Source organism: Thalia democratica, chromosome 1 (genome assembly GCF_965202585.1).
Source record: "Thalia democratica chromosome 1, ktThaDemo2.hap1.1, whole genome shotgun sequence".
NCBI lineage: Eukaryota > Metazoa > Chordata > Thaliacea > Salpida > Salpidae > Thalia > Thalia democratica.
In genome coordinates, this window is record NC_139165.1 from 60,764,772 (window position 1) to 60,791,213 (window position 26,442).

General features: G+C 26.0%; 2 protein-coding genes and 1 pseudogene across 3 annotated transcripts in view; all 3 read right to left on the bottom strand.

The window, feature by feature from the left end:
- Nucleotides 1-2,222: 2,222 nt before the first annotated feature.
- Nucleotides 2,223-10,604, bottom strand: LOC145836392 (U6 snRNA-associated Sm-like protein LSm2). Its single transcript, XM_082944226.1, has 3 exons — nucleotides 10,556-10,604; nucleotides 5,698-5,856; nucleotides 2,223-2,488 (listed from the first exon to the last, which is right to left on the bottom strand). The coding sequence occupies exons 1-3, from the start codon at nucleotides 10,556-10,558 to the stop codon at nucleotides 2,360-2,362; spliced, it is 291 nt and encodes a 96-aa protein (XP_082800352.1). The 5' UTR covers nucleotides 10,559-10,604; the 3' UTR covers nucleotides 2,223-2,359.
- A 1-nt stretch (nucleotide 10,605) lies between these two features.
- LOC145836287 (U2 small nuclear ribonucleoprotein B'' pseudogene) lies at nucleotides 10,606-14,660 on the bottom strand (annotated as a pseudogene). Its single transcript, XR_014369888.1, has 2 exons — nucleotides 14,581-14,660; nucleotides 10,606-11,502 (listed from the first exon to the last, which is right to left on the bottom strand). The product of XR_014369888.1 is annotated as a U2 small nuclear ribonucleoprotein B'' pseudogene (transcript).
- Nucleotides 14,661-25,768: 11,108 nt separating this feature from the next.
- LOC145849183 (ubiquitin carboxyl-terminal hydrolase 4-like) overlaps nucleotides 25,769-26,442 on the bottom strand; it is a 48,889-nt gene continuing 48,215 nt past the window's right edge. The window contains exon 19 of the mRNA XM_082954289.1: nucleotides 25,769-26,437. Within this exon, the coding sequence (XP_082810415.1) occupies nucleotides 26,210-26,437 (228 nt within the window). The 3' untranslated portion in view covers nucleotides 25,769-26,209. The remainder of the gene's footprint in view (nucleotides 26,438-26,442) is intronic.

The window sequence follows — 26,442 nt, forward strand, 5'->3', positions numbered from 1 at the left end:
TGTAAAAATCCAAGGAGGACCCACTTTATAGCCTTACCAATCTAAAATCAAGTTCTTGAACAAAATTAACTAGAAAATCACAAAATATTGAAAACTGTATCAGCTCAAACTCATTCAAAATCTAAAAGAAAACTAGCCTGAGTTTTTCAAAAAATCTTAAAACTAGCCTAACAATTTGATAGTAAAGTTTTTAATTTTACAACATAGGTAAAAAGTTGAATTTCTGAAATGTTTATTTCGTAGCTTAAATGTAAACAAATGTAAATTAGACACGTGTTCAAAATGAGCCAATCACGGTAGGTGTTTAATTTTAACTGACGAAAATGACTCTTTTCAATTTACAAAGGGTTTGTTTTTGAAAAAATACTTTTCTGTATGCTCTTTTTTACTAACTAGATTCGAATAGGCCGGATCTCTGTTAGTATCCGGCCGGAACCGGACTTTTTTTTCATATCAAGATCCGGATATCAGACAAAAATGGCAATATCCGGCCGGATAGTGAGTCTGGTACATCACTAATAAAAACTAACTCTTAATTTAAACGTATAAATTTTTAACTTTTTTTATTATCTGCTTTAAGCATTTATTAAAGTCTATAATTTATTTAATTTGCATAACAAAAGTACAACTTAACTGTTGATGTTGCTTGTAAAATATTGAAAGTAAGTTTTGTGTATGTAGCTTAATTTTTTTTAGCAAGACATTTGTGTTTTAGTACGCTCCTAAAATATATTATTATAAAATAAAATTTTATTAAAAAAAGCAAATTATTTTTCAAACTTTTTACCAATAAGTGATAATATAATACGTAATTACTATTTATTAACTTATATTTTATTTACATAACAAGCAGATTAAACCTCAAATTGAAATTCGGCCGAATCCTAATTTGAAACTAAGACTCGGAAGATCCTTACTAAACACATCTAAAAAGTTAGTGACATTAAAATATTGTCCTTCTAGGCGCGATTTGGCTGAAGTTGTGTTAATTAGTATGGCTTAAGGTGAAAATTAGTAATTTATAATTGGAATTTTTTTTCATGTTTCCTCAAGGGGCGTTCATAAAAATCAAAAACACTGTCTTTAACTTTGTTAATCGAAGCCCGGTTGGTCTTATAACCTGTAAGATAAGTGGGAAGGAGTCAAATATGCACAAAGACACTTTAGCACGAGAAAAAAAGTTACCGACAGAGGGTAACAGTGATAGAAAAAAAAACCTGTTAAAAATTATTAGTCAAACAAAAATTATCAATAAATAAATTTTTAAAATGAAAAAAATACCGACAGAGGGTAAGTAGTTATAGTACAAAATAAAATTCAAACCGTTCAAAAGTGTTGCTTCGTGCATATTAGACTCCTACCCAAGATAAGTTGCGTAGCATATTAATTTAGAACTTTCTAGTTTTTTCAAATAATTTAAAAACGTATGTTCCAAAAATACTGTTTTTCTAAGACTTAAAAGTAAAATTAAGTAGTAAAGAATTTAAGTTCAACAATGAGTCCGATAGCGTTACGTTAACGGATGCACATACCAAACCATTATCAATTTTAGGTATGATAAACAGAATCTGATATTTACCATCTTTTAAAAAATGGATGTTTATTATAGATTCTAACATTTCAAAACTTTTGCAATCTAATTGGAACACATATTGTTAAGTTTTAGGATGTAAAAAGAAATACTTAAAATTAATAATAAATACGACCTACGTATTTTTTGAAATAGCGTATACTTTAATATCTTTAGCTCCTAATTAAAAAAACAACGTAGTATTTAAAACTAACATGAAGAATTTATTTAATGCAAGAAAAATATTAAATTAAATTTTATAAGTAGGGGTTACTTTGACTTTAATAACTATAAAAATGTCGAAAAGGGACATCTTTGTAAGACGTTAACATTTTTAAGAATTATTTATTTAACTTTCAGTTATTTTTAAACTATAAAATTCTGTCTTAAAACTTAAATACAGTTTTATAAAAACATGTTATTTGCATAAATTAGATAAACAATTTTAATTGATAAAAAAGTGAATAAAATTTTGCTTTTTCAGTTATCGTTCATCCAACACGATACAATAACACAATTATACTAGATAAAAAGAATAATTTACATCATTAAACTTAAATTGTTTTTAATTAAAATTATGTAAACTTATACTTTTTTAAATATGTTAACCAAAAACTTATTAATACTAGCATAATAAAATTAAGTATCTCTCAAATTCTTTTTAACGAATTAACTTTAAAATCCCAAAAACTTGTTCCATAATTTCAGAAATTTTCTATACATAACAATTTAAAAATTTTATACTAAATATAAAATAACATAATATCTAAATTCGCAATAAACGTTAGTCTAATTCTGCTTGCTTTGATTAGCTTCTTTCCTACTAGCATCCTGTAATAACTGGGTATCTACCTCGTCGCTAGGCAGCTGCACATACCTAACAACTGATCCTCGAATGAAGCAGGACTTAACTGACATCTGTTTCCAAAATTAATCATGAAGCAATTAATTTTAGAATTTATTTAAGAATATTATAAACATATAAATATAAATACTTAAATCTTGTGATTGTTAGTATATCTGAGCAGTCATTTTCTTACAAAATATATGTTTGCTTTTGTTGAGGTTGCACAACTAATACCTTAAAACAATAACAAACTTTTACAATTAAAAACTTAAAACAACAAAGAACTTAATCTAACACTGAATTGTTTACTATATGTACAAATAATGCTAATATAACACCTAAATACCAAAAATAAATTTACTCTCTACCAGTAATAAGTTATTTATCTAACTAAAAAAGTAAATTTTAGTCAGACTTAGCATTAAAGTTATAAAACAACCTAAAAGGTAAAAATGTCTAAAAATTAAAAAAAATATTTATCTAAAACAAGCATCACTTATATAAATTGTTGACTTAGTTTAATAAAATACTACCTAAATCATTTAATATAAAATCCTTCAATTAAAAATCAATTAGAAAAGGTTTTACTAAAGTAAGTGTAATAAAATACATAAAAAAGTAAACTATATATCAGTTGTATTAAAAAGGAACGGGTCTAAATTGCACAAGGTTACTAAATTGCACGAGGGCACAAAGTTGCACGAAGACGATTTTACACCAAGGGTCAATTTTGCACAAGTACATTTTTGCACGAGAGTAAAAAAAAAAAACAGAAAAAAAAAGTTACTGACTGAGTGTAAGGATAACAGTGATAGTAAAATTTAAATAATGAGAATTACTAAAAAATAATTATAAAAATTAATTTAAAAAAAGCTACCAACCGAGGGTAAGGGGTAACAGTGATAGTAAAAAAAAAGTAACCTTGTGGCAACCCTGCATTGTACACTTGGCTATATAGCTGGTATGCTCGTATTAAAAACGATCAAAGAAGAAAAAGCGAAAGCCTACCAGAACCAAAGTCTGGACTTTAATGTGTATGAAGAAAAAAGTTCAACTTAACATAAAATTTTAATCATACTACCTTCTTGGTAAAATATGAAAACCGTTTGTAGATTAATAACTGCAAATTATTTTTCGGTTGCAACTGATTGACAAGTTTCAACAAAATCGAAACCCGGATCTCAGTCTACCAATAGCTTGTGGTATGATGATCCACGTGGTATGTTCGAAACTTTATCTTAACTTTATTTTGTTTCATGGCACGAGTAAGTCAGGGCTTTGGCTCTGATTGACTTTCGCTTTTGTTTCGATCTTTGATTATATTAATTTAAGACTTAATTAGCTTACAGCACTTCCACATTACTTCAAAACTAATCATAAAATACTAAAAACATTCAAGTTTCAATTATACTCAACTTAGACAAACCTATTAGTGACAGATGCGTTAAAATTGATAAACTATTTTCTGATTATAAAATATTTTAGAAATAAATTAACTCCTTACGTTTCATTGACTTTTATTGAAACTAAGCATTACAAGAGAAGGCTTTGAAATAGAACAAAGTTTTAAATTATTTAATAAAAATACTGTACTTTCAGTTATTGGTAAGTACACGAAGTTTTGTAGAACGTTTGTTATTAATAAACTAAAAAAAAATATTTAAGTGTTACAATACAATTTTCAAAGAAACTACTTTTACATTGGTACAAAACTCAAGTCAATAAACAAATCGCATTTTATATTTTGAGATATTTTATATGTAATTTATTTTTAGTCTTTGTCTGAAATTAGCTGTTTTTTTTAATAGAAGTGTCTGAATAGGGCTCCATGTAATTACATAAAATATTCACAATTGAAACTTCTGTTAACATTGAGTATGACAGTGTATACGTTAAGTATTAAAAAGTCATTATTTACTTAGTGAGTAGAGGCTACGGTTGAGAAAAGCCTTTTTCATTTATACTGTGGGCTGCAGTCTCGTAATCTTCCAAGTCAATTCTGATTTTTGTTTGATAACAGAGGGTTAAAATTAACACTAATATTTACATTAACGTTATTTTGATTCTAGGTTATGAAAAGAAGAAGAAAAAAACAAGCTTTTCACCTTCAAACCAGATAAAAAAAAATCTCAGTAAAAATTCAAATCTGGCAAAAGCATTATCTGGAAATTTTAGAGTAATGAGATATTGCCTCCTGCATCGCCTGTAATGAACTAGTAAAATATCGGTGTGGTCTATATTAAAATAAAATGTTTCTTATGTTGTTTATCCAAATGTTGATGTTTTGAAGATATCTCTTCTGAGATAATGGAGTGAAAAATACTGCGTGCCTAGATCTATGATTTAAGAGAAAAAATTATACTACTAATCAAAAAAAAGAGATAGCGAATAAAAAATAAACATTTCAAATTTGTTTTCAGTTTCCGTAGTTATAAAATCTCAGAAAAACTTTTTTAAGTTTTAATTAACAATTCAATTTCTAGGACTTATACATACAGTTTCAGAAACTTTTAGTTTATATTAAGCACTGACGAACTCTTTGAGAAAAACCTAATTTGCCAAATAAACTTTTGAAAAAATAAAACTACATTTGTTCTTCTTTCATAAAGTAAAACACTTCTAATTGAGAGACCTCTGATTGTTTTTATCATAAACCAAACCTATAGTACTGAGTATTTACCTTAGATATATTTTATTTTGATTTTACTAGGTTTTATTTGAGTGCTTCCTTTTTTTTTGAACTTTTAGTAGTTTGGGTTTAAAAAATAAATGTTTCTGATAAATGAGTTTCTCATACAAGACACTTGTAAACAACTGCGAGCAGAATCAACTCAGACGGCAATATACCACCTTAAGCACAACCCTTAAAACTAATATAAATATATAGTTTTCTTTTAATTACACAGTGCATCAATATTTATTTCTGATATATCTGGCCTTTTTAAAATAAAAAGATTTTTTGATAAATCTGTCTAATAGACTAGAAAAGCTGCCCCTATTACAAAAACACATATTAGAAGTGAATTTTAGCATTAGTAGTTTTCAATTTTCTAACTATAGAATTATTTCCGGCGCGATATTAATTAAAAAAATGATCTGGATCTGGTAGACCACTACTTGCAATGTACCAAAATAATATCTAGCATGACTTTTAACACTTGCCTGAAGAACTGTCCACCGTTAGGACTGTCAAATTATTACTTATTAGTAGACTTAAATTTATATTTTAAAAAACTACTTATTCATTAACTAAAAACAAATTATAAACAAGTACTAAAACCATATGGGGATGCTTGTCAGACTCAGCAACACTTATTTCTTGCAGTTTGATGTTGAGGTACTGATCAACAGAGTGAAGAACTCCACAAATATTTAAATCATTTTTAAGCTCCACAACAACTTCTTTGCCTACTAGTGACTTGAAAAACGAGTAGAATAGCTGGTTAAGAAAAAAATATTATTTTTTTGATTACTTATCTCTTACTATTAATTAATTACTTGATACATTTTGAGATCTTTTGCACATAAACTGCAATAATTAAATTTAATAACATTAGTATTTCAACAAAAGCAAATACACCAAGTGTATAAGAAAACGTTTCATTCAAATTTTTATAAAGAACTAAGATTTTTAGTACTTTTAAAATAACTACAGCCACCTTCCTCTTAAGTTCGCATTTTTTGAGTTCGTAGTTTTAAACCAAAAAGTGCTGTGTTCAAAGTTCAAACTTAAAATTTAACTTATTTAGTAAAAGTTATTGAAAATTGAAAGTTTTACTTAAGGTTTTTAATTTTTATGAATTAACGAAAAAACATACGAAAAACATTCAAAAATACTAATATAAATGTAGTCAAGTCAAAAAATAAATTACTTAAAATAGTAAAGTTGTATTGTAAAAAAGATATTTTTGAGCTATTCTAATAATGAAAAATTTCATGAGCTGAAAACTTGAGGGTAATAATCTTTATAAGCACCTTAATATATATAGTAAAGTAGACAATATTTTCTTTAACTAAAAAACTAAATCATATATTTTATTTAAAGCCTTACACGAGGGTAGGGCACTTTATCATAATTTTATTTCTATCTAAAATTTTTAATTTATCAATAACTTGTTTTTTTATGTCTTTTCAAAGTATGATGTAATTTTTGAGAGTTGGAAATAATCAATGTTATTTATATAAAAAGCAAAGTAAAATGAAAATATTTAGTACAGGGTTGCTAAAGGTTTTTTTTCAAATTTCTTCTAGGTTTTTAAGAAAAAGAAGTTATTTGGTCCGTTTTTAATATAAAATTAAACTTAAGTTTAAAAAAATCGTTTTTGATAGTATAACAACATTGAAAAAATACTATAAAACTACTTAGAATGTGTATTTTAATGAAAAAAAGTTCAAGAATACAATTTAAATTTTTTAAACTTACAGTTTTTCGTAGCTAATCGAAAATTTGTTACTTTTTACATGTAAAAATACTTAAAAATCTAGTTTTTTTAGTAACTTATGTTAAAAATTCCAGAATTTTTTCAAAACTTCTCAAAATCTAGGTTTTTTCATAACTCTAGGTTTTATGGTAACCCTGTGAATATGTCTTTTAAAGTCATTATCCTTTTTAAGCAATTTTAGTTAAAGTACTTATTGCATTCTCATAAAAATTATTATTAACTTGTTGTTAGGTTTTTATATATCTGGTAAAAATGGTTTTAATTTTAAAATTAGCTTGTTTTTGTAGAAAAATCATATTTAACTTCTTTTAAATTACAAAAAATAAATTTCCGATAAAACTTAAGGTCTTTCACCTAAAAAACCTAGGTTGGTAGAACAATAAAATAGATTTTAAGTGAACTTTTTAACTTTCTGTAAAATTTACAATGAAAAAATACTTTTATTACCTATTTGTAGAAAGATAAAAATAATTGATTAAATGTTAAAATTCTACCGATTTTTTTGAGGTTGATTTGATAGCACTTATGGATTTTAAAACTTTTTATACTCTTAAGCAAATTAAACCACAAGAAGAGTATTATTTATAATAAAAACAATCAATTTAGTAATCTGTAAATAGGGGAGTTTGTTAATTTTTTTTTTCATTACCTTTTAAAACGGTTCCAAATTGTGTTTTAAACTCACAAAAAATTTTTGGTTGAGTTGTCTCACTCCAAAAGCTAGCCACTAAAGATTTGGGATTGGAGAGTTGTCCGAAATTTGCTGAGTCATCAAATTTTTAAATTATTTTTTCATGTTATTTCAAACTTTTAACACTGAAACTTATTTTTTGTTATACTTTTGGGTAAATTGGGATAGGGATAAGGGCATAGATTTCAAAAAATTGAAATAATGATTTTGGTTTATTTTTTTAAACTTTGCTGACTCAGCATTTTGCAAGTTGGCAACTTTACTTGCGAGAGTTTTTCAAGCTACCCCTAATACCCATTGTAGTAACTGTATTTTGTTTCCAATCTTCAAGGAATTTTCTAATAGAAAACTTACTCTCTGTAATGATATGTTGTAACTGTTATTTTAACTGAATATAAAACAAATAGAGGTTAGTCAATACCAGTAGCTTGGCAAAACATTGCGGTTTACTTAGTTTTTCATTGGGTTTTTTGCTCTGTGTACACAAAGTCATTAAATGCAGTTAAGATAAAACTTTAATTTATTCGTGAGTCCTACAGAGCATTGGTAAAGTTTTCTTACAAGAAAAGAGTTAAAATATATAATACCTGAATGTTTTTTGAGAATCAATGCATTCTCTTTTTGACGTCATAGCTAATGTGAAATACTTGGGAAACCTGTAGGGTGTAAAAATGGTTGATGAAAACTTATAACTTCAAAAAATATGTCAGTTTCCACAAATAAATATTGCTCTTCATTTGTTCATAGAAAATGGAAAACATCAAAAGAAAAGGAAAGTTTAAAAATCTAATTAACCATATGATATGAACACTTTGCCAAAATCTTGTAATACTAACAGACTAAATTCATATGTAGAAGCAATAGTTATTTGCTCAATTACTAAACAAATAATGATAAGTAACAACTCAACTATTGTATACTTCAATGATGGATCTGGAATGAGTGGAGTTGGCAATTTTGTGATTCAATCTGTCACAATTAATGGAAAGCAACGGACTCTACTAACCATTAGAACTTTTACAGAGTCTTGTGAAAGATTAGCTGAGGTTGAGAAATCAAAAATAAAATATTATCAGCTGCCACAGGCTACAAATATTTTGCAAAAGTCATAGTTGTAAAAGTTAATTCTGTAATGACTGATAGCACTGCCTATAATTTATAAGTGTTTGACTCTGTTTGCCAAGATCTGGAAGGTGAGCAATCCTTTACCTCTGTGACATGTAACATGCATGTGTTAATGATGTTCCAACAAAAGCTAAAAAAGTATAAATTAAGCATCTTTACACTAAAGTCAGATTGGCTAAAAAGCATTCTAATATAAAAACCAAGCACTTAATTTTTCAGGTTTAAAAGAGCAGGAAGAAACTTGACGTCTGATGAGTTTTGTAAAAATCTAATCTCAGACTTAGACAACTTACATTCACAAATATCAATTACAATTACAGACTTACAAAAAGTTCGTACAGCATTAAATTAGGAAAATTTATCTATAAAGCAAACAAATTGAACGTGTTTCAGGCCAGGTGTTGTATTTTGGATTGATAGGTAAGTATGATTGGCATTTAGCTAATGTGGTAGAAATTTGCAGTAGTGACACCTTTCTACTATCATATTTTAAAAGGATTAATCACAGCAAATAAGGTCATATTTGGATATCTCCTGAAATGTCTGAGGTTATTTAAATACTAAATGACAAGTATCAGATCATTAATGAAAGCATTGACGTTTCATACTTCTGTTCAAGTCGAATTAAATGCTGTATAAATAATTAAACCATTACAAGCTTAAACACAGCATTTGAAAAGAAAAATGAATATGATTAGTTATTACATGCACATTTAAAAAACCTTTATTATTTTTATTTTGTTACCTCTATTTTGTGTTGATATTGCTGACTTTGGACAATTTTTGCCAAATAGAAGGACACCTGGTTGCTAGCTTTTAAGGTAAGTCAACCCAACCAAACTTTTTTTGTGACTTTTAAACACAATTTACAATACAAAGAGTAAGTTTTACATTAGAAAATTCTTTGAAGAATCGAAAAAATACAGTTACTACTGCTGGTATTAGGGGTAGCTGGGAAAATCTGCAAATGAAAACGAAAATATTTAAAATGCTGAGTCAGCAAAGTTAAAAAATATATATACAAGCATTTTTTTAACTTTTTTTTATGTATGCTCTTATCCCTAACACACCTTACCCAAAAATATAACAAAAAAATTAGTTTTAGTGTTAAAAATTAAAAATAAACTGAAAACATAATTTAAAATTTTGCTGACTCAGCAAATTTCGGCCCAAAAATTTTCGAAAATTCTTTAATCCAAAATCTTTGTTGGCTAGCTTTTGGAGTAAGACAAATCAACCAATTTTTTTTTGTGGGCTTTAAACACAATTTGGAACCATTTTAGGAGGTAACTAAATTTGTACTCATAAAAAATCAAAAATAACATACCCCCTATTACAAATCACAGAACATTTTCTTTAGTCATCAAAAGTTATACAACCATGTACTAGGTATATTTAAGTTTGTTACCAATTTAAAATTATTACTATACAAATTAAATACAGAGTTGCCATAGGTTTTTTCAATTTTTTTCTAGATTTTCTGAACTTCATCCAGGTTTTTAATGAACGATTTTTTCTATTTTATCTATTTCTAGTATTAAATTAAATTTAAGGTAAAAAAATTATTTAAACAGTATAAAAATATTGAAAAGACATTGTAGAAGTAAATAAAAATATAGTATTAACACTGTAAATTTGGTAAAATGAACAATAACAATACACTAACTATTACTAATTACAAGTCTTATAGCCTTATTGTAAGTTTTTATCAAAAAAAATGTTTTCATATTTCTAAACAAGTATGCTTATAGCGAAAAAAAGTACATCACAGTCTTGAAGTATTTTTACGTTAGGGCTGCATTTGGCCTGCAGCAGCAGTTTGCAAACAACTTATTTATATTTTATTCAAAAATCAAACATTGTACAAATCTAAAACTTACCATTCCTGTTGTGACTTGTACAAAGTATTAAATAAAATATATATTTTCTGTTCAAAGATTAGCTTATAATTTTTAAATAGAAACATAATTTTTTAATGTATATAAAAAACTAGTTTTTTTTAAACTAATATAAACTTGAGAGATTTAAATTATTTACAAGTACTAAAACATTTATAGTTCAAATGATATAAGTTAACTACTTATAACCAAAAATAAAAGTTTGAAATACAAATCTTCTATCATTAACTATCAAATTTTTTAATGTCAAATTATAAGTTTTATCTCTTAGCAAAGGAAACTTTCATGATGTTGCTTTCAGAAATTTTGAAATTATCTAGACTTCCTTTGGCATCTGATGCTTCTTTTTCACTCTCAAACTCAACAAAAGCAATGTCACCACGCCCATTGACAAGTCTTACTTCTTTAAAACCATTAAATTTTTCAAAAAGCAGTTTCAGTTGATTCTCTTGAGTATCTGCAGGAAGACTTTCTACAAACAAAATATGATTTGGAGTATTGTGGTCTCCTTCAACAAGTCCCTTCTTCTTCCCGCTGTCTTTTCCATATGATGGCTTCATTTTACGTTTAAGTGCTTCTTGTTTGGCCTTGTGTTCTTTATATGTACCTTTCATTTTCAAAATAATGTCAGAATCATTCTTAGCATACTGAATCCTTATTGATTTGCCATAGAATGGAAAATTTTTCAAAGACCCATGCGCTTGAGTTGCACTATTTATATCTTTAAAAACTATAAATGCTTGACCACGCATTTTCATAGTTTTCATAGCAACTACTTCTAAAACTTGACCAAACTGACCAAACAATCCATAAAGAGATTTACGTAGTTCTTCTTTTTTAACTTTATCATTCAAATTATTTATGTAAAGGGTGTTGTTTGGTCTAATACCTACCTTGTTTCTCATACTTACTCTAACTAATATAAACACCTGTAAAAGTAAAAATAAAAAAGGTTATTTATATTGTTTGTGTACATTGCAAAACTGAGTATTTTTTTTACAAATAGCACTAATATGTAGCACACAAACATAAAGTGTGAAAGATTAAGGTGTATACTAAAAAAAAAACTTTTAACTAAAAATATTCAGGCAAATTTTCAAATACAATCAGTTCTGTAAAAAATTTAAAGAATTTCTCAGAACTTTTAAATATTAATCTATCCTCTTCAATTTTTAAGCATTTTACTTCTAAACTTTTAAGAAAATTTCTTATAATATTACAGACAACTTGTAGGAGGTTAATTTTATAATAATAGTAATTAAAAAAAAAAAATTTTTGTGATACTTTTTATAAAAAACAAATTTAAGAAATGTATGTATCATTTGCAAATAAGTATGTATAGGTTACTCATTTTATGTTTATTACACGAAGGTTTTCAAAACTACACAGAGGTTCATTTTCAAGTTATAAATGTTATATAAATTTGAAAATATTCGTTAAGTAAAACTGTTTAAAAAATAAAATAATATTAAATACAAGTTTTAGAATTTTGCAAGTAAAACTTAAGACTTAAGTAAAGATATGTTAATTAGTAAATTGTTAATAGTTTTGCTTTTCCATTTAATGTTATTTGCTTATCTAACTGAAGCCTTTCTTCCTATATCAATATTGATTTCAGACTGTAGAGTTCACTTTGTTTACATCGCTTCAAAACTTTAATGTTTTGTACTATGTCATTGTTTTGACAGTGTGTGCAACTAAAAAAGTGGTTGAATATAGCACTGTTGTTATATGTTTCACAGTGGTCTGCAACTTGTTAGAAAACTTGTGGTGATATCTCTCAAATATAGGAGATGCTTATCAATCTATAGTTCACAGAATATTTTCTAGTCATCAAAAGAAAAACAACAATGCTAATATGGTGATATATCTATGTACTAACTAAAACTAAATTTAACAACAATTTCAAACTATTAGTGTAAAAACTAGATACAGGGTTGACAAATGTTTTTGTAATTTTTTTCCAGGCATTCTGAATTTCATGCAGATTTTTGAAAATAAAGTTTTTTGGTTCTTTTTCAGTACAAATTCAAAATAAAAGATAAAAAAACTGTCTTAAAAATACAGAAAAGATACTTAAATGTTATTTCAAGTGTATTGAATAATAAATAAAATTTTAAGTAATAGAAAACAGATTTTAATATGTAACATAAAAAATGTTTTTAGAATTCTAGGTATTTTAGCAATTTCTGTCAAAAAATACAGGTTTTTCTAGTTTTTTTGCTTGTCTTAACTGTCAAAGTGTTTCCTAGGTTTTTTGGCAACCGTGATACATTATGCATGTAGTTCTTTACAAATACATTTGAGTGTAATAATTTAACTCAATTTTATCAATTTTTAAGGGCATAGGGGGGAAGGGGGGTTAAAGCCATAGGGGAGGTCCAACATTTTTTTTTTACAAAAATTAACTTTAGCTTTTATAAGCTAAGTACAAACTACAAGCCAGTTTTTATAGAATTCAAATATATCATTTAACTTTTGAGATATTTAATTTTTTCTAAAAATTTTCCAATATAAACGTATGGACAGCAACTTTTTCGGGGTCAATTTTCTCAGAAATTTAAAAATTCACTAAAAATCTATCTCCTCCTTCATTTTTCGAGTAATCTTCTTCAAATTTTCAGGAAATGTTCCTTATAATAAAAGGAAAAACGTTACTTTAGAATTTTAGTAACTTAAAAAAATAAAAATATTATCACAAAAATTTTTAAAAAAAGTGTTTTTTTTTTCAAAAAAAATATTTTCACAAAAATTTTTTAATTCCAAAGTAACGTTTTTTTGTTATTGTATAAAGATTAGACTGTGAAAGTTTGAAGAAGATTGCTTGAAAAATGTAGGAGGAGATAGATTTTAAATGAAATGGTCTTTTTTTGCTGTTTTAGTTTTCCCTTCCTATAGGGGACCTATTATGTGGCCGACTTTGACTGGTCATATCTCAAAAAATAATTCGAATTTTTTTAAACGATAAAAAGCATCTAGAAGCTTAGAAAAAACTCTAAAAAATAAGATCAACTTGTAAAAAACATGCAATATTCAGAAAATTCTGCAGTAACAAAATTAAAAATAATTTATACAGAAATTCATAAAATATAGCAAATTTATAAGGAAATTAAAAAAAAAAAAACAAAGAAATTTAAACGTCACAAACATATTTTTAAGGTACATTGGTGGTGATAAATCATAAAGTTAAATATGTCATTGAACATTTATAAGCAGTCTTAATAAGAAATTTACACAAGTTGAAGGATTTTTGAGCTCCAAATTTAGTTGAATAAGCAAACTTCAGATAAATTGTATATAATATAAAAACAGAAAAAAAATTTTGACTAGGTGGCGCAATAAAGTCAGTTTTGTAATGATATTGCAAAGATTTTGATTAAAAAAAATTATATGAGTTTTTTCACATTGCGGTGCTGTTGTTTTAGCTTTCAAATTTCAATCACCAAGCATTTTAGCGATTTTTCGAAGTATAGAAAATTTAATGGGATTTATAGGGAAGTGGCAACTTTGTATACATAAATTAGACTGCAGTTGAGTAAATGAATCTATTCTAAAAACTACTAATAATTTCTAAAAATGAACCAAAATAAATCAATATAAGCACTAAATTAAAAATGTACAAATTGCTTTAAATCACATGGCAATCAGTTTCACTATGGAAGCCACAAATCATCAATACTAAAAAGAATACAAAAACTGCTTGTTTAAGTAAGGTAATTGTTAAATATGTAAACAGAAAATTTTTCCAGTTTTATAAAGGCTATTTTATCAATTTTTACCTGATGAAGGCATTGGAAATTAAGTAATTTTGTAAACTTCTAATAAAACTTTGCAATAAAAGCTTGACTTAAAAGAATTTTTAATTATTTTTTATCATTTGAAGGCTTTGGAAAATAAGGAATTTTGTTAATTTAAACTGATAAAATCTGATGTTTTTTTAAAATTTCCTCACTTTATTTCAAAAACCCCTTTTTTTTTGACTTTGTCATTTTTTAGTTTTTACTCACCTTGTGGCAGCCCTGAATATATTTTGTTGTTTCATCAGATTTTTGTAAATGTGTAGATCACTGGTTTTCAATCTTTCAACATTCAACTCAAAGAGTTTTCATAGCACTCATTATGACTCCCAAGCAGGATCAGAGTAAAATTGCTTAAAATTATTACAACAGGGTAGCGATTCAAGCAGGAATGTTAAAATTGAAAAATTTAGTTAAAAAAGACCTGGAAAAACTTTAAATTTTGAACAAAGATTGCTAAATTCTTGGAATTTTGAAGAACTATTTAACATAAATAATAATAGTCAATTGAACAAAAAGCAAAAAAAAAACAAAATTTTTGCTCAAAAATGTTTTGGTTCAATGACACATGGATAGCAAAAAGACCTCTCGGTCCTATTCTGAAATAAAATTATTAAGTCAAATAATAAAATTTTAATTAGATAAAAAATACTAAGTAAATATAATATATTTTTGTGTTATTTAAAATCTTATTTTTTATAAAACAAATTTAAAGTATTTATTTATCATAAAACAAATTCTAAGCTGCACTGATGTCTCATGCAAAAAAAGAAATTCTGAATTACAAAAAACTAGTCTTAGTTAGTTGAAGCCAAAATAAAAATTCTGTTAATCAAGCTTGGATAAAAAAAAACCTTAGAATTAAAAAATGACATAACATCTAAAAATACGTTAGATTTTAAGAAAGAAAAAAAACAGGTTTGCCAAAAGTTGTTTTGAAAGTTTTCTTCAGATTTTTAAAATTTCTTCTAGGGTTTAAGATTAAAAATGCTTTGAATTGTTTTTAACTAAAAACTACATTTTAGGTAAAAAAATGGCTTATATAGTGTATCAACATTGAAAAGATATTGTAAAACTACTTAATTTTTTTTTTATAAAATGAAATTTATAATGATCCAAAAAAATTATGTATATGATAGATTTTTGTATATTATTGAAATTTAATTTCTTATTAATTTCTTATTAATTAAAATTAGTTTTTTTCAAGATTTTTGTTAAAAATTCCAGAGTATTCTGTTTTTTTTTTCAAATTTCTAAAATTCAAGGTTTTTATTGTCTAAAATGTTTAATTCAAGGTTTTTCTAGGATTCCAGGTTTATTAGCAATCTGAAAAAAGATCAAAGCTCTTAAAACAGAATATTTTAAATTTGTTTATACTACTTTTAAAAAATCTACCTTAATTTTACTTTTGTACTAAAAATGGAAAATAAAACTTGTACTTTTGAAAACCTAAAACAATCCTAAATAAAAAAAACAGAGCCACTCTGTTACAAGGGCATTTCAATCTTGTCTTAAAAAACTTTATTTTGGCTAGTAATACTGATGAAAAAATAAAACTTCAAAACTAAATTTATAAAGCTAAAAATTTTAGGAATCAATTTAAAATTAGTCAACTTTTGCACTAATATACTTTTGAAAATAATAGACACATGATAGACCAATCTCTTTTGCCCAGGAAACTTTTATGGTTGCAAAGGGTAGAGTTATTTTTTTTACCAGTAATTATAATTCAAACTTTCAAGTTTTTTTGTTCATAGTTCACTAGTTTGTAAAATCTTTAGTTTTATATCATTTAAAAAGATAAAAAAATATTTACAGTTTTTATCAAACTACCTACTTCAAATTAACAGAGCACAATTTTTTTTATCAATTGTTAGTAATAATGTTTAAGATACAGATTTAAAATGACTGGATTGACCAAAACGATCTTTAATACTTTGGTGCCATAGCATGGCACAGAACATAGTTGTTTATTAAACGATAAAAAAACGCTCATAATATTTGGTCCTAGGACCTGGTTCAGGAAAAAACCTCTCGGTTACCAAGTCGCATACTGTTAAAATACCTTTTTACGTCTTGGTGTCAGTGAAATGTGAAGTCTAGAATTATAATTTAAAGCACTATTTCATTTAATATTTTAACTTAAACCAAATAAAATTTAATGGCTTTACATTTCACTACATACATATATTTAAAATGGTATAGTTGTTTAATTCTATATAATATTTTCTTGTTTAATACATATGTAACTTAAGTGCAGCAAAATATCCGTTTTAAAAAACTAATTGCTGTTTTTGTATCAGTACGTCAAAAGTAAAGCTTACTTCAAAAACGATTACTGACTAAATTAATTTAGCGATACTTTAGTAAAATCACCACATACAAATCACTGGTGCAGTGTTTATGTCATGACTGTTTTAGTTTTTATCTTACTTCTTACGAAAAACTTTACACTATTTTTTTTGTTTGTGTATAAGTCGACCAGTGATAGTTTTAATCTTGCAATTTTTAACTCTAACTTACAACCGTCATTTGGATCCCTACGTCATCAGGCTCCACTTTTGTCCATGAGAAGCATTAGCTTTCGATAATAAACACTTAGTTTAAAACAGGAATCGGCTTAGCAGCTTTTTAAAAGTTGTAGGCCAATTTTTTTACAAAATACTCGCGGCTGCATATGCGCTAATTGAAAAAAAAGTCTTTCGCGTGAAACAGACATTTAAAACAGTTTTCTTATTAAACACAAAATGATATCTTAAACCAAAATCAGATAAAAAAACAAAAATTAAGACTAGATATCATTCGTTGTTAAAATAAGAGCCTAATTGTAAATGTTTACTACAAAAGCTTAAAATATATTTAAAGCTAATAAGTACATTGCGGGCTGCAGTTTACCGACCCTTGGCTTACACGTTTTCAAAAAAAAATTAGAATTCCTTACTGCACATGGTGTTATTAATATTTTTTCAGCGGCGGCTTTAAATTGATTTCAGGAGACTGTGTTACCCCTAAAATAAGATAGAAGTTTAAAAAATATTATTTAAATATTTAAAATCGTTTTTGAGTCAGAAACTTTGTTTATGATTATTTCTTAAATCAGGGGTTCCCAACCAGGGGTGCTCGCACCCCTTGGGGGTGCGAGGCAGTATTCCAGGGGGTGCGAGATGGTTTTTAATTTTTCTATGATAAATAAGGAGATTTTCTTTCTCTGATAAAATTTATAAAATTAAAAAGTACATTTTGTTATAAAAAAAAAGTTGGCGCTAATTTTCTGAATAAATTAATTTTATTTAAAAAAAGTTAAATCTTTGTTGTCGACGTGTTGAAAAAGGCAATTTATCAAACTTTCCATTACTCGAAGAAGTGACTGATGAAGATGAGTGTTCAGTACCAAGTGTGCGTGCAGAAATTATGAACCATTTGGAAATACTATCCAAGTCATTTGACGGATATTTAAAAAAAGGAGAACTGGAAATTTCTGAAGAATGGATAATAAATCCATATTCTTTTAATTTGAATAACATGTCCAATGATGAATCGTTAAAAGATAAACTTATTGAGTTATGCATGAACCGTTTTCTCAAAATGAGAGTTTAAAAGCAAAACTCTTGAACAATACTAGTGTTGTTCAATGAATATGTTTCCAAAATTTGGTGAAAAAGCACTAAGTACTCTTATTCCATTCGCAACGACTTACTTGTGTGAGTCTGAATTTAGTAACCTTTTGTCAATAAAAACTAAACCAAAAAACCGCTTGAATGCACAGGCAAACATACGAATTGCTATCAGCAACACAATACCACGTTTTAAGAATGTTTTGTGCAATAAATACAAACAAAAAAGTCATTAACTTTAGAGTAGATTTAAAATTAAGTTCTTAATTTTTTCAAAATAATATTGCATGAAGAGAATTTTAATAATTTGTTAAACACCTTGTGAGTATAACGACCTGCCATTTAGGATTTTTTTATTAAATATATAGATTAGTTTAGTTTTTTGTTAATGTTAATTGAAAAAAAAAAGTTTTTTAGAAAGATAGATTTGTTTTTTTTTTTGTTAAATTGAAAAGTAATTATTTTTTAGTTAGATTAAAAATGAGCAGGTACAATTACTAGTGATGAGCTCTAAACTCACTTGCTTGACTTCAGAAAACGTTTATCGTGGCAGAGGGAAGTGTGAGTTCTAGAGATGTTTTGATTAGTTTGTTATGATTTTAAATTTTATTTTTGTTAATATAGTACACTATGATAAATATTAAAATAATAATTATTAATTAATGAAAAAAATTATTTTATAATCAAATTATTAATAGATAATTATAGCATATAGTGTTAGGGGTGCGAGATCAAATTAAGAGACTTTAGGGGTGCGGGGCATCAAAAAGGTTGGGAACCACTGTCTTAAATAGACAAGTTTGTAATTTTGTATGTTTTTTTTTTGCGTCTTACTAAAATCTCAACGCTTAATTTACCAAATGTAAACATAAAAAGATAAAAATAACTAGAATGGGAGGAATAGGATTTTCTTGAAAACAGCTATTACTACTTTAAAACGGTTTATTCATTATGTTGTGATGATAAACTTATAGTTGGTAACGGATTGTTTAAAAAACATAAATAAGTTAATACTTCATAAAACTGCATAAGCTTTTTGTATAACGCGCTTGTTTACTTAAAAAACTAAAATGATCTACTAATAATTAAGTATTAAAAGTAACAGAGTAAGTTTAGAGTTCTGTGGTTGAGTAATTCGTGTTGCATGCAGATTTTGCTTACTTGCTTTTGGTTGTTATTTTTATCTGTTTCTCTTAATATGGTCTTTTTTTATTCGAAATTGTATGGTCAATTTTGTTTGTGTTTACTCTGATCATGATTGGCTGGTTTTAGTCTGTTGATGGGGAAAGATATTGTATGGTTGTGCGTGATTGTTTATTTGCTGTTTTCTAGTTTTGTTATATTTCATTTGTTAGCTGTATATATTAATTACTATTGCATAAATATAAGTTTTTTTCTTCTTACTTTTTTTTTGGATAGACACGAGTTTGAAAAAAACCATCTAACAGGTCATCGGCGATTGCCGAAAACTTATTAAACAATTCAAATTGTGCAAGGAATTATAGTGATAGTAATTTTTCAACTATAAGTAAAGCTCGTAATGATTATCATTTAAGGGTTCTAGAATCTTTATTTATAAAAACGTTCAAACCTAATTTGTGCAAGCAACAATACGTTTATATTTCTTATCTTTATAAGTTGTTATAAATAAAAATGGGATTAAATTTTAAATTTTATTTTGTTTTACTTGAATTTTGTCGCTTATTTGATTGTTTGTTTTGTTATTGTTGCTTATCTTAGTTAAATTACTGATTAACTATTTTTAAATATGTAGTTATGAATCGTGAATGTCTAATTAGTTTTTGCTCAATTATACTAATTAGTTTTAATTGATTGTTTTTTCTGATGAAACCTCTAACTATTTATTTACTCAAAATTTAATCTTAAAATTAGTTGCTAACAAAAGTAGTTGAAAAGCGTTAGCCGAAATCGATTTTAATTGTTGTTTGTTTTAATAAAAATGTTTTTGAATGAATTCTTACTTTTACTAGACTAAAATTAATTCTACCAATACAAGTTTCAGAAACTACATTTTTCTTAATAGTTTTTTTTCTAATTTAGCTTAGTTTTTTATTTTTTATGAATAAGATTTCAGTAAATTTGTTAGTTATCAAATTTTAAGGTACTTATTTAATGCTAATGTTTTCATTATAATACTAGTTTTATGCATTTTATCAACAACTGATTGTGAGTTCAATATTATGGCGTTGATCACATGATTGGATTATTGGTGTGATTTTTTTTTGTTGTAGCGCCGGTAAACACTTACTTGGGGATTTGAGCTCCATTATTTTCCCACACTTTGTGGTTTTTAGTGTTGAGATTTTAGCCTTGTGAGTATTCTACAAATGGCGTGTCACCAAGATTTTTTTAAATTTGTTGAAAAGATAGTTTTTGTTTATTTAATTTTGGATAGTTTAAGTTAAATATTAACGGGGCAGGTAAAATTACATATGATGCAAAACCCTCACTTTTCCCCAGAAAACGTTTATCGTTGCAAGGAGTAGAGTTTGAGACTGATGTTTCTTAACCATAAAAAGAAAGTTTAACGATTCAGGAATATATAAAACTTATAATAAATATGAACATATGAAAACTTAAAATGGAATAAACACATAAACTATTTATTTAAAGTTGCACAAATTTTATTCTATCCAGTATGAAAAGGTTTTAAAACTAATTCAGCTACTACTCTGATAAAACTAAAATATACGTTTGTCCTAAGCTTGAATTCAATACCCAAACTTAGTCACCCGATTTAAACAAAACGTTGATAAAATTGACTATGTGCAGGGAAATTTTACCCGTTTTATATGTAATCAATGTAACATATCGATGTAACATATTATACAATGATAGATTGGTTAAACTTGGATTGAAGTCTCTAGAATATAGAAAATGAACATTTGATTTTTTATAAAATTATTAATGTCAAATAAAAGGTTGTTTTCAGTCAACTTTTCATTTTTTTTTTCATAACAAATATCAGTTAAGTGAAAATAATAGAAAAATAAAACGTATACATAATTTTAACAACAATCAGTGGCAAGGTTTATTTTTTCACAGAGCAAAAACTATGTGGAACAAGTTACCATCGTGTGAGAGGGTGGAACATTTTCGCTTAAAACTAAAAATATTTAGTTTAGATACTATAAACATCAGTAAAATTCAGTAATTTCTATTAAAAACAATATAGGAAAATAAATATATATTTTTTATAGTATCTATCTCATCTAAATTGTTTACTGATTTCTTTATTTTTCTATTTGTAATAATTTTTTTTCCTACGCCTCCCCCCTAACAGACTAATAATTTACTTTTATTAACTTTGTACAAATGTGTTTGTATGTTCAAAGTTATTGGCTTTTGTATCAAGAGAATAGTTTTAAACTTATTAATGAGTCCTTTATAATTTTAACTTTGTTTAATACTTTGTTTATGTTTAACTTTTGTTTAATATAGATGTAATTTGTTTTTTTTCTTGTGTGTCCTGTTTAAGTGCATCAGGTGATGCCTGAGTCAAACATTGCACAATAAACATTATAATAATTAACAATAATAATAAGTTTTAAAACACATAATGTTACTTGACTTAAAAAGTGTTAAATAATATGTATATTTAATTGTAGAAAAAATGCTTGAATATTGGGTTGTATAAAATATTTATTACCGTACGCCTTTGATTACATTTTAGTGCTTGATTTCTTTAAAATTTTTTAAGTTTTAGTTTTTAATTATGATGTACCGGACCCACTATCCGGATACGGCCGAATGTTGCCTTTTTTCACTAATATCGGAATCCGACCGGGTCCTAACTTTGAAAATGGATCTGGACCCGGTTCCGGCTTGATCTTAAGTTAAAAATAGATCCTGATCTAATTTCGACCATACTTTAATTTTGTAAATCCGATAGATCAGACCTTTGTCATATTTTATCTAAAAATAGATAAGAATCAAGTTATTTATAACGAGCAATGGTCATTTTTCGATCTTTATATAAAGAAACAACTACACTAAATTTGTCACCGAACATTTGCTAAAAAGCCATACGTAAACTATCGAGCATAAACAAGTTCTCTGAATCAGTACTTTTGAAAATTATAATTGATTATATTGTAAGTATTTTTTTGTATTTTCTATTAAACAAAAATGTTTGATGAAAAAACAAAAGTAAACTTTTTTACCGCTCTATACAGGCGTACCAAAACATGACTGTATCAATAAAAGTATGTTGATTGATTAACTAATAGCATATTTGCTTCGTTCTTTCATAAAAAACCAATAAGTTTTATAGTTTGATGTTTTTTATCTTAATTATTTCGTTTTATACCTAAATAGTTGTGTTTAAGTAATCTTTTTCAATGTTTTTTAATAAGCTTGGGCAACTTCTTTAGTCTTTGGACCCGATATGGCAGCGTATTGTACATAACAGGAGAGATTTATCGACATAGCCTTTTGCAGGATGCTTTACTTTAAAGGTAAATTTTATCCAGAGAAAGCTCTACTAATAGGATCTTAAAAGTAACTAAGTTCAATTTTACACTTAGAGTTTATTCGACCACACACTGTTGTTAGCATTAAGCATTGTTAAAAACAAATAACTGTACAAAAAACAACTTTCTTACTTGTAGGGTACATAATTAATTAAAACAAAAATTTAATCATAACAATTTAGCTACTTATATTTTATAGTTTTTTTTATTAATTTAAAAGTGATTTTCGGCATTTTTTACTAATATCTGAATTTTCCAGATCCTACTAAAAAGAGGATTAGGAACCGGTTTCGACCGGATTTTAATTTAATAAAGATCTGGATCCTGATTTTGTGGATCCAGTAGGTCACTTGTTTTTACAGTTTACTAAAAACCGAAATTTCATTTAACTAAAACATTAAATTCTAACAAACTCGACTACGACATCACTGTGGTGACATTTGCATGTTTATTTAAAATTTGTATTTATCTTAAAAATAGTGTTGCTTAAACATTTAAAAATGCTTCAACATAAGTAAAAGTACCATTGCAATATCATTAATTTTCTTTTTACCAACACATTAGCTTTTAGTAAATAAAGTAAAGCTTACTTTTTGAAATAAAATAAAAGTTACATTAGATATCTAACTGTAAGGAACATTACATTTTTAAGTTAAGAAAAATTAAAAATTTACTATAGTAATTTCTATAAGCTGCCAATAGCCAAAATAACATGATCAGTTTTAAATGAACTATGAATATAATAATAAGAAATTGTAACATAAAGTAGTATATATTTAAATTTTTAACGTCACATAATAGATAAACATAAAATATTTATAACAAAAACTATTTATGATTAATAATTATAAACATTTTATCAATACTTAATTATACTGATTAAACAAATGCTTGAAGAAGAAAAAGAGTAAACGTTTACCTCATTTTATAGTGTTTTTTAAAAGCTTCTGATATTTTACAAAATTCAAAATTTCTTGAAATACTTTTTTAAGGAGTTTGACATAAATTAGTTTGATTGCTAATATGTAAAAACATCGTTTTCAGTAACAAAATTAATGTTTATTTGTTAAATAATTGACTAAGATTTAAAAATCATTTACTATAATTTAATTTAAAAAGTTTATCGTAGTAAAATTATAAAGTTCAATATAAATTTAAAATTTTATTAACAAAACAATGTTTCACTCGTTTGAACTAAATCAAGCAAGATCATCAATTGAATAAAATCTGTAACTTATTTTTATATAAACTTGCAAAAAGACATTAGGCTAAACTTGAAATAAAACTGGCACTTATGTGTAAAAAACAACAAAATAAAACTTATAGTTTAAAGCTATCAGTTTATGAATATAATAATATTACCAGATCAGAAAAATGTAAGCTACTTAATAATATTATAAAATTTTAACAAAAAAATATATATATACAATTAACAGGCTTGTAAAATTTGTTAACAACAAAAAACAACTCTTGCAACTAATAAAACACTAGACTGAATAACTGTTTAAAGAATTGAATAATAGTATGGTGACGTAATTATAAGTAAGGTTTATAAAATCTGATAGGACTATAAATTTGAAACTACTTTGAATTTGGTTACTTTTGTCGGTTTTAATATTTGCTTGTACAAGTTAAAAATAATTATCAAAATTTTTTAAGTTTTAAGATAAAGCCTTTTCAAAACAAACATATAAACTCGTTCCTTTTATTTAATGAACTTCCCCGTCAGCGTTCGCTATTTCTATCTTCTCGTAGGTATAGGTCATGCAAATTCCTTATTTCTCCGATGTGATGTAAAATGTTCCAGTTGATATTGTAATCAGTGTTATTGTTTTTTAATTTAAATAGCTTATATTTTTCCAATCTTAACATAAACTAACCTGGTAATGTTATGATTTTCATAAATTGACAGATTTAATTTATTAGTTTTATTTTACACATAAATGCCAGTTTTATTTCAAGTTTAGTCAAATGTCTTCTTTCATGTATATATAAATTTTTTCAAACTGATTTTATTCAAACGAGTGAAACATTACTTCATTAATAAAATTCAAAAATTTTAATTCATTATTGTCCTTAACATTTAGTCGAGAACTTTTAATCTCTTTTTACTTCACATTACTCTATAACAAAAAGATTAAACGTCATCAGTAAAACATTGAAAAAAATCAATAACTTAAGTTAAATATCACAACTATTGTAATTGTATAAATGATGCAATTCGACCAGAATTCGATTTGAAAAAGATTCAAACCCGTTTAAGACTGGATTTCTATTAAAAAGGTCTTATCAAGTTCCGGTCGGATTTAAATTAAGATCCCGCTCAACCATTTTAAAATTGAGGTCGGCAAGGTGATATTTGATATACAAGTTTTAATAAAAACTTCTTAATTCATTCAGGGACACAGTTAGAATGTCTTGTAGTTCTATAATGTGCTTTAACAATAAAAAGATTAAAAAAAAGTTCTTACATCGATTTATTTGAAATACAAAAATAACCTTTTTTTTTGAAATCGAGATCAGAATCTTTTTTTTTAATTTAAATCTGTTTCGGAACTAATCTCAGTAAATAATTGCCAGACCACTATTTTAAAACAATTCCAAGCATTCTTCATTTGATTTTTTTATTAAGTTTCAATTCGCTCTAAAGAAAAACTTTAAAAGTTCATTTATCACTCTAGATTTACAATGGTATGCATACAGTAAATTAGTGTTACATACTCATATACATGAAAATGACTTTTTTGAATTTGTCTTATTTCAGGTTAAAGTTGTGTCAGATTACTTAATTTAAAGTTTTAAAATTTAATGGTCAAAAAATGTAACTTATATAAATTGATTACGACATTTAACGGCAGAACACTAAAATAAAAACAGTAATTATTTTGTCTTTAGTTTTTAAGCAACTAAATATTTATCCCTTCTCAAATATATAGTATTAATTGTAGATGCTCTTAAATAAGGATAGCAAGTGAATAATTCAAAGGTTAAAAAAACTAAAGTAGTTTTTTTTTCTAATTTATGTTAAACTGAAACTAAACTTTTCTAATATGATTAAGAACGATATGTAACAAACTAAACTAATAAACTCTCGTCTTATAAAACTAAACTAAGTTGCTTATTTAAAATAAATACTTTTTAATGAACTTTTACTGTTTTTTCTACATTTCAAATAAAGTTATATAATATCTAATTTAGTTATATTGTATTACAAACTTTGAATAGATTTTGTTTGAGAATAATTTAAAAAAAGTACGAATTAGTAAAAAGACAAATCAGTCTAGGTAAGTGGCAGAAATATTTAATTCAGAAAACGTTCATATTTTTAAATAAAGTTAGGTTTGATAAAAATGTATTTCTATAAATAAATTAGTCTGAATCAAAAAAATACGAAACAAAGTTAACTTAGAGTTTTTATCAAAACCACAAAACTTGAAACACAATATAAGTGACAAGTTTACCTATTAAATTTCGTAGTAAATCACAGAATATGTTTGTATATAAATTAAATAAACTGTATATCATTCAAATTCTTTGAAGGAAACTAATCAAATAAATTTTAACAAAAACCATTGAAATATAAAACGGTAAAAAAAAACTAATTTTTATACCAATACTAATTTTTTTTCTAAACTTAAAGAAAAATAAGAGTAACAGTATACCCTTTCAAAATTTTATCAAAATGAATTGGATATAAAATATTTTTTTTTCAGAAATTTAAGTAAATGCAAATTATAATACATCCATCTGGTCGTCACTGAATATATTATCATCAAATTCTGAACTAGCAGCGACTCCTTGAACGACTTCATCATATAACGGGGGTTTTACAGAAATTACACGGGGTGAAATAAGAGGCTGGAGATATGGAAAGGGAGAATCTCCATATTTTTTAGGGTTAGACTGCAGCCATTCCTCCAAATCTTGGCGTTGATACACTAACATGTACGCAGACTTACTCTAAA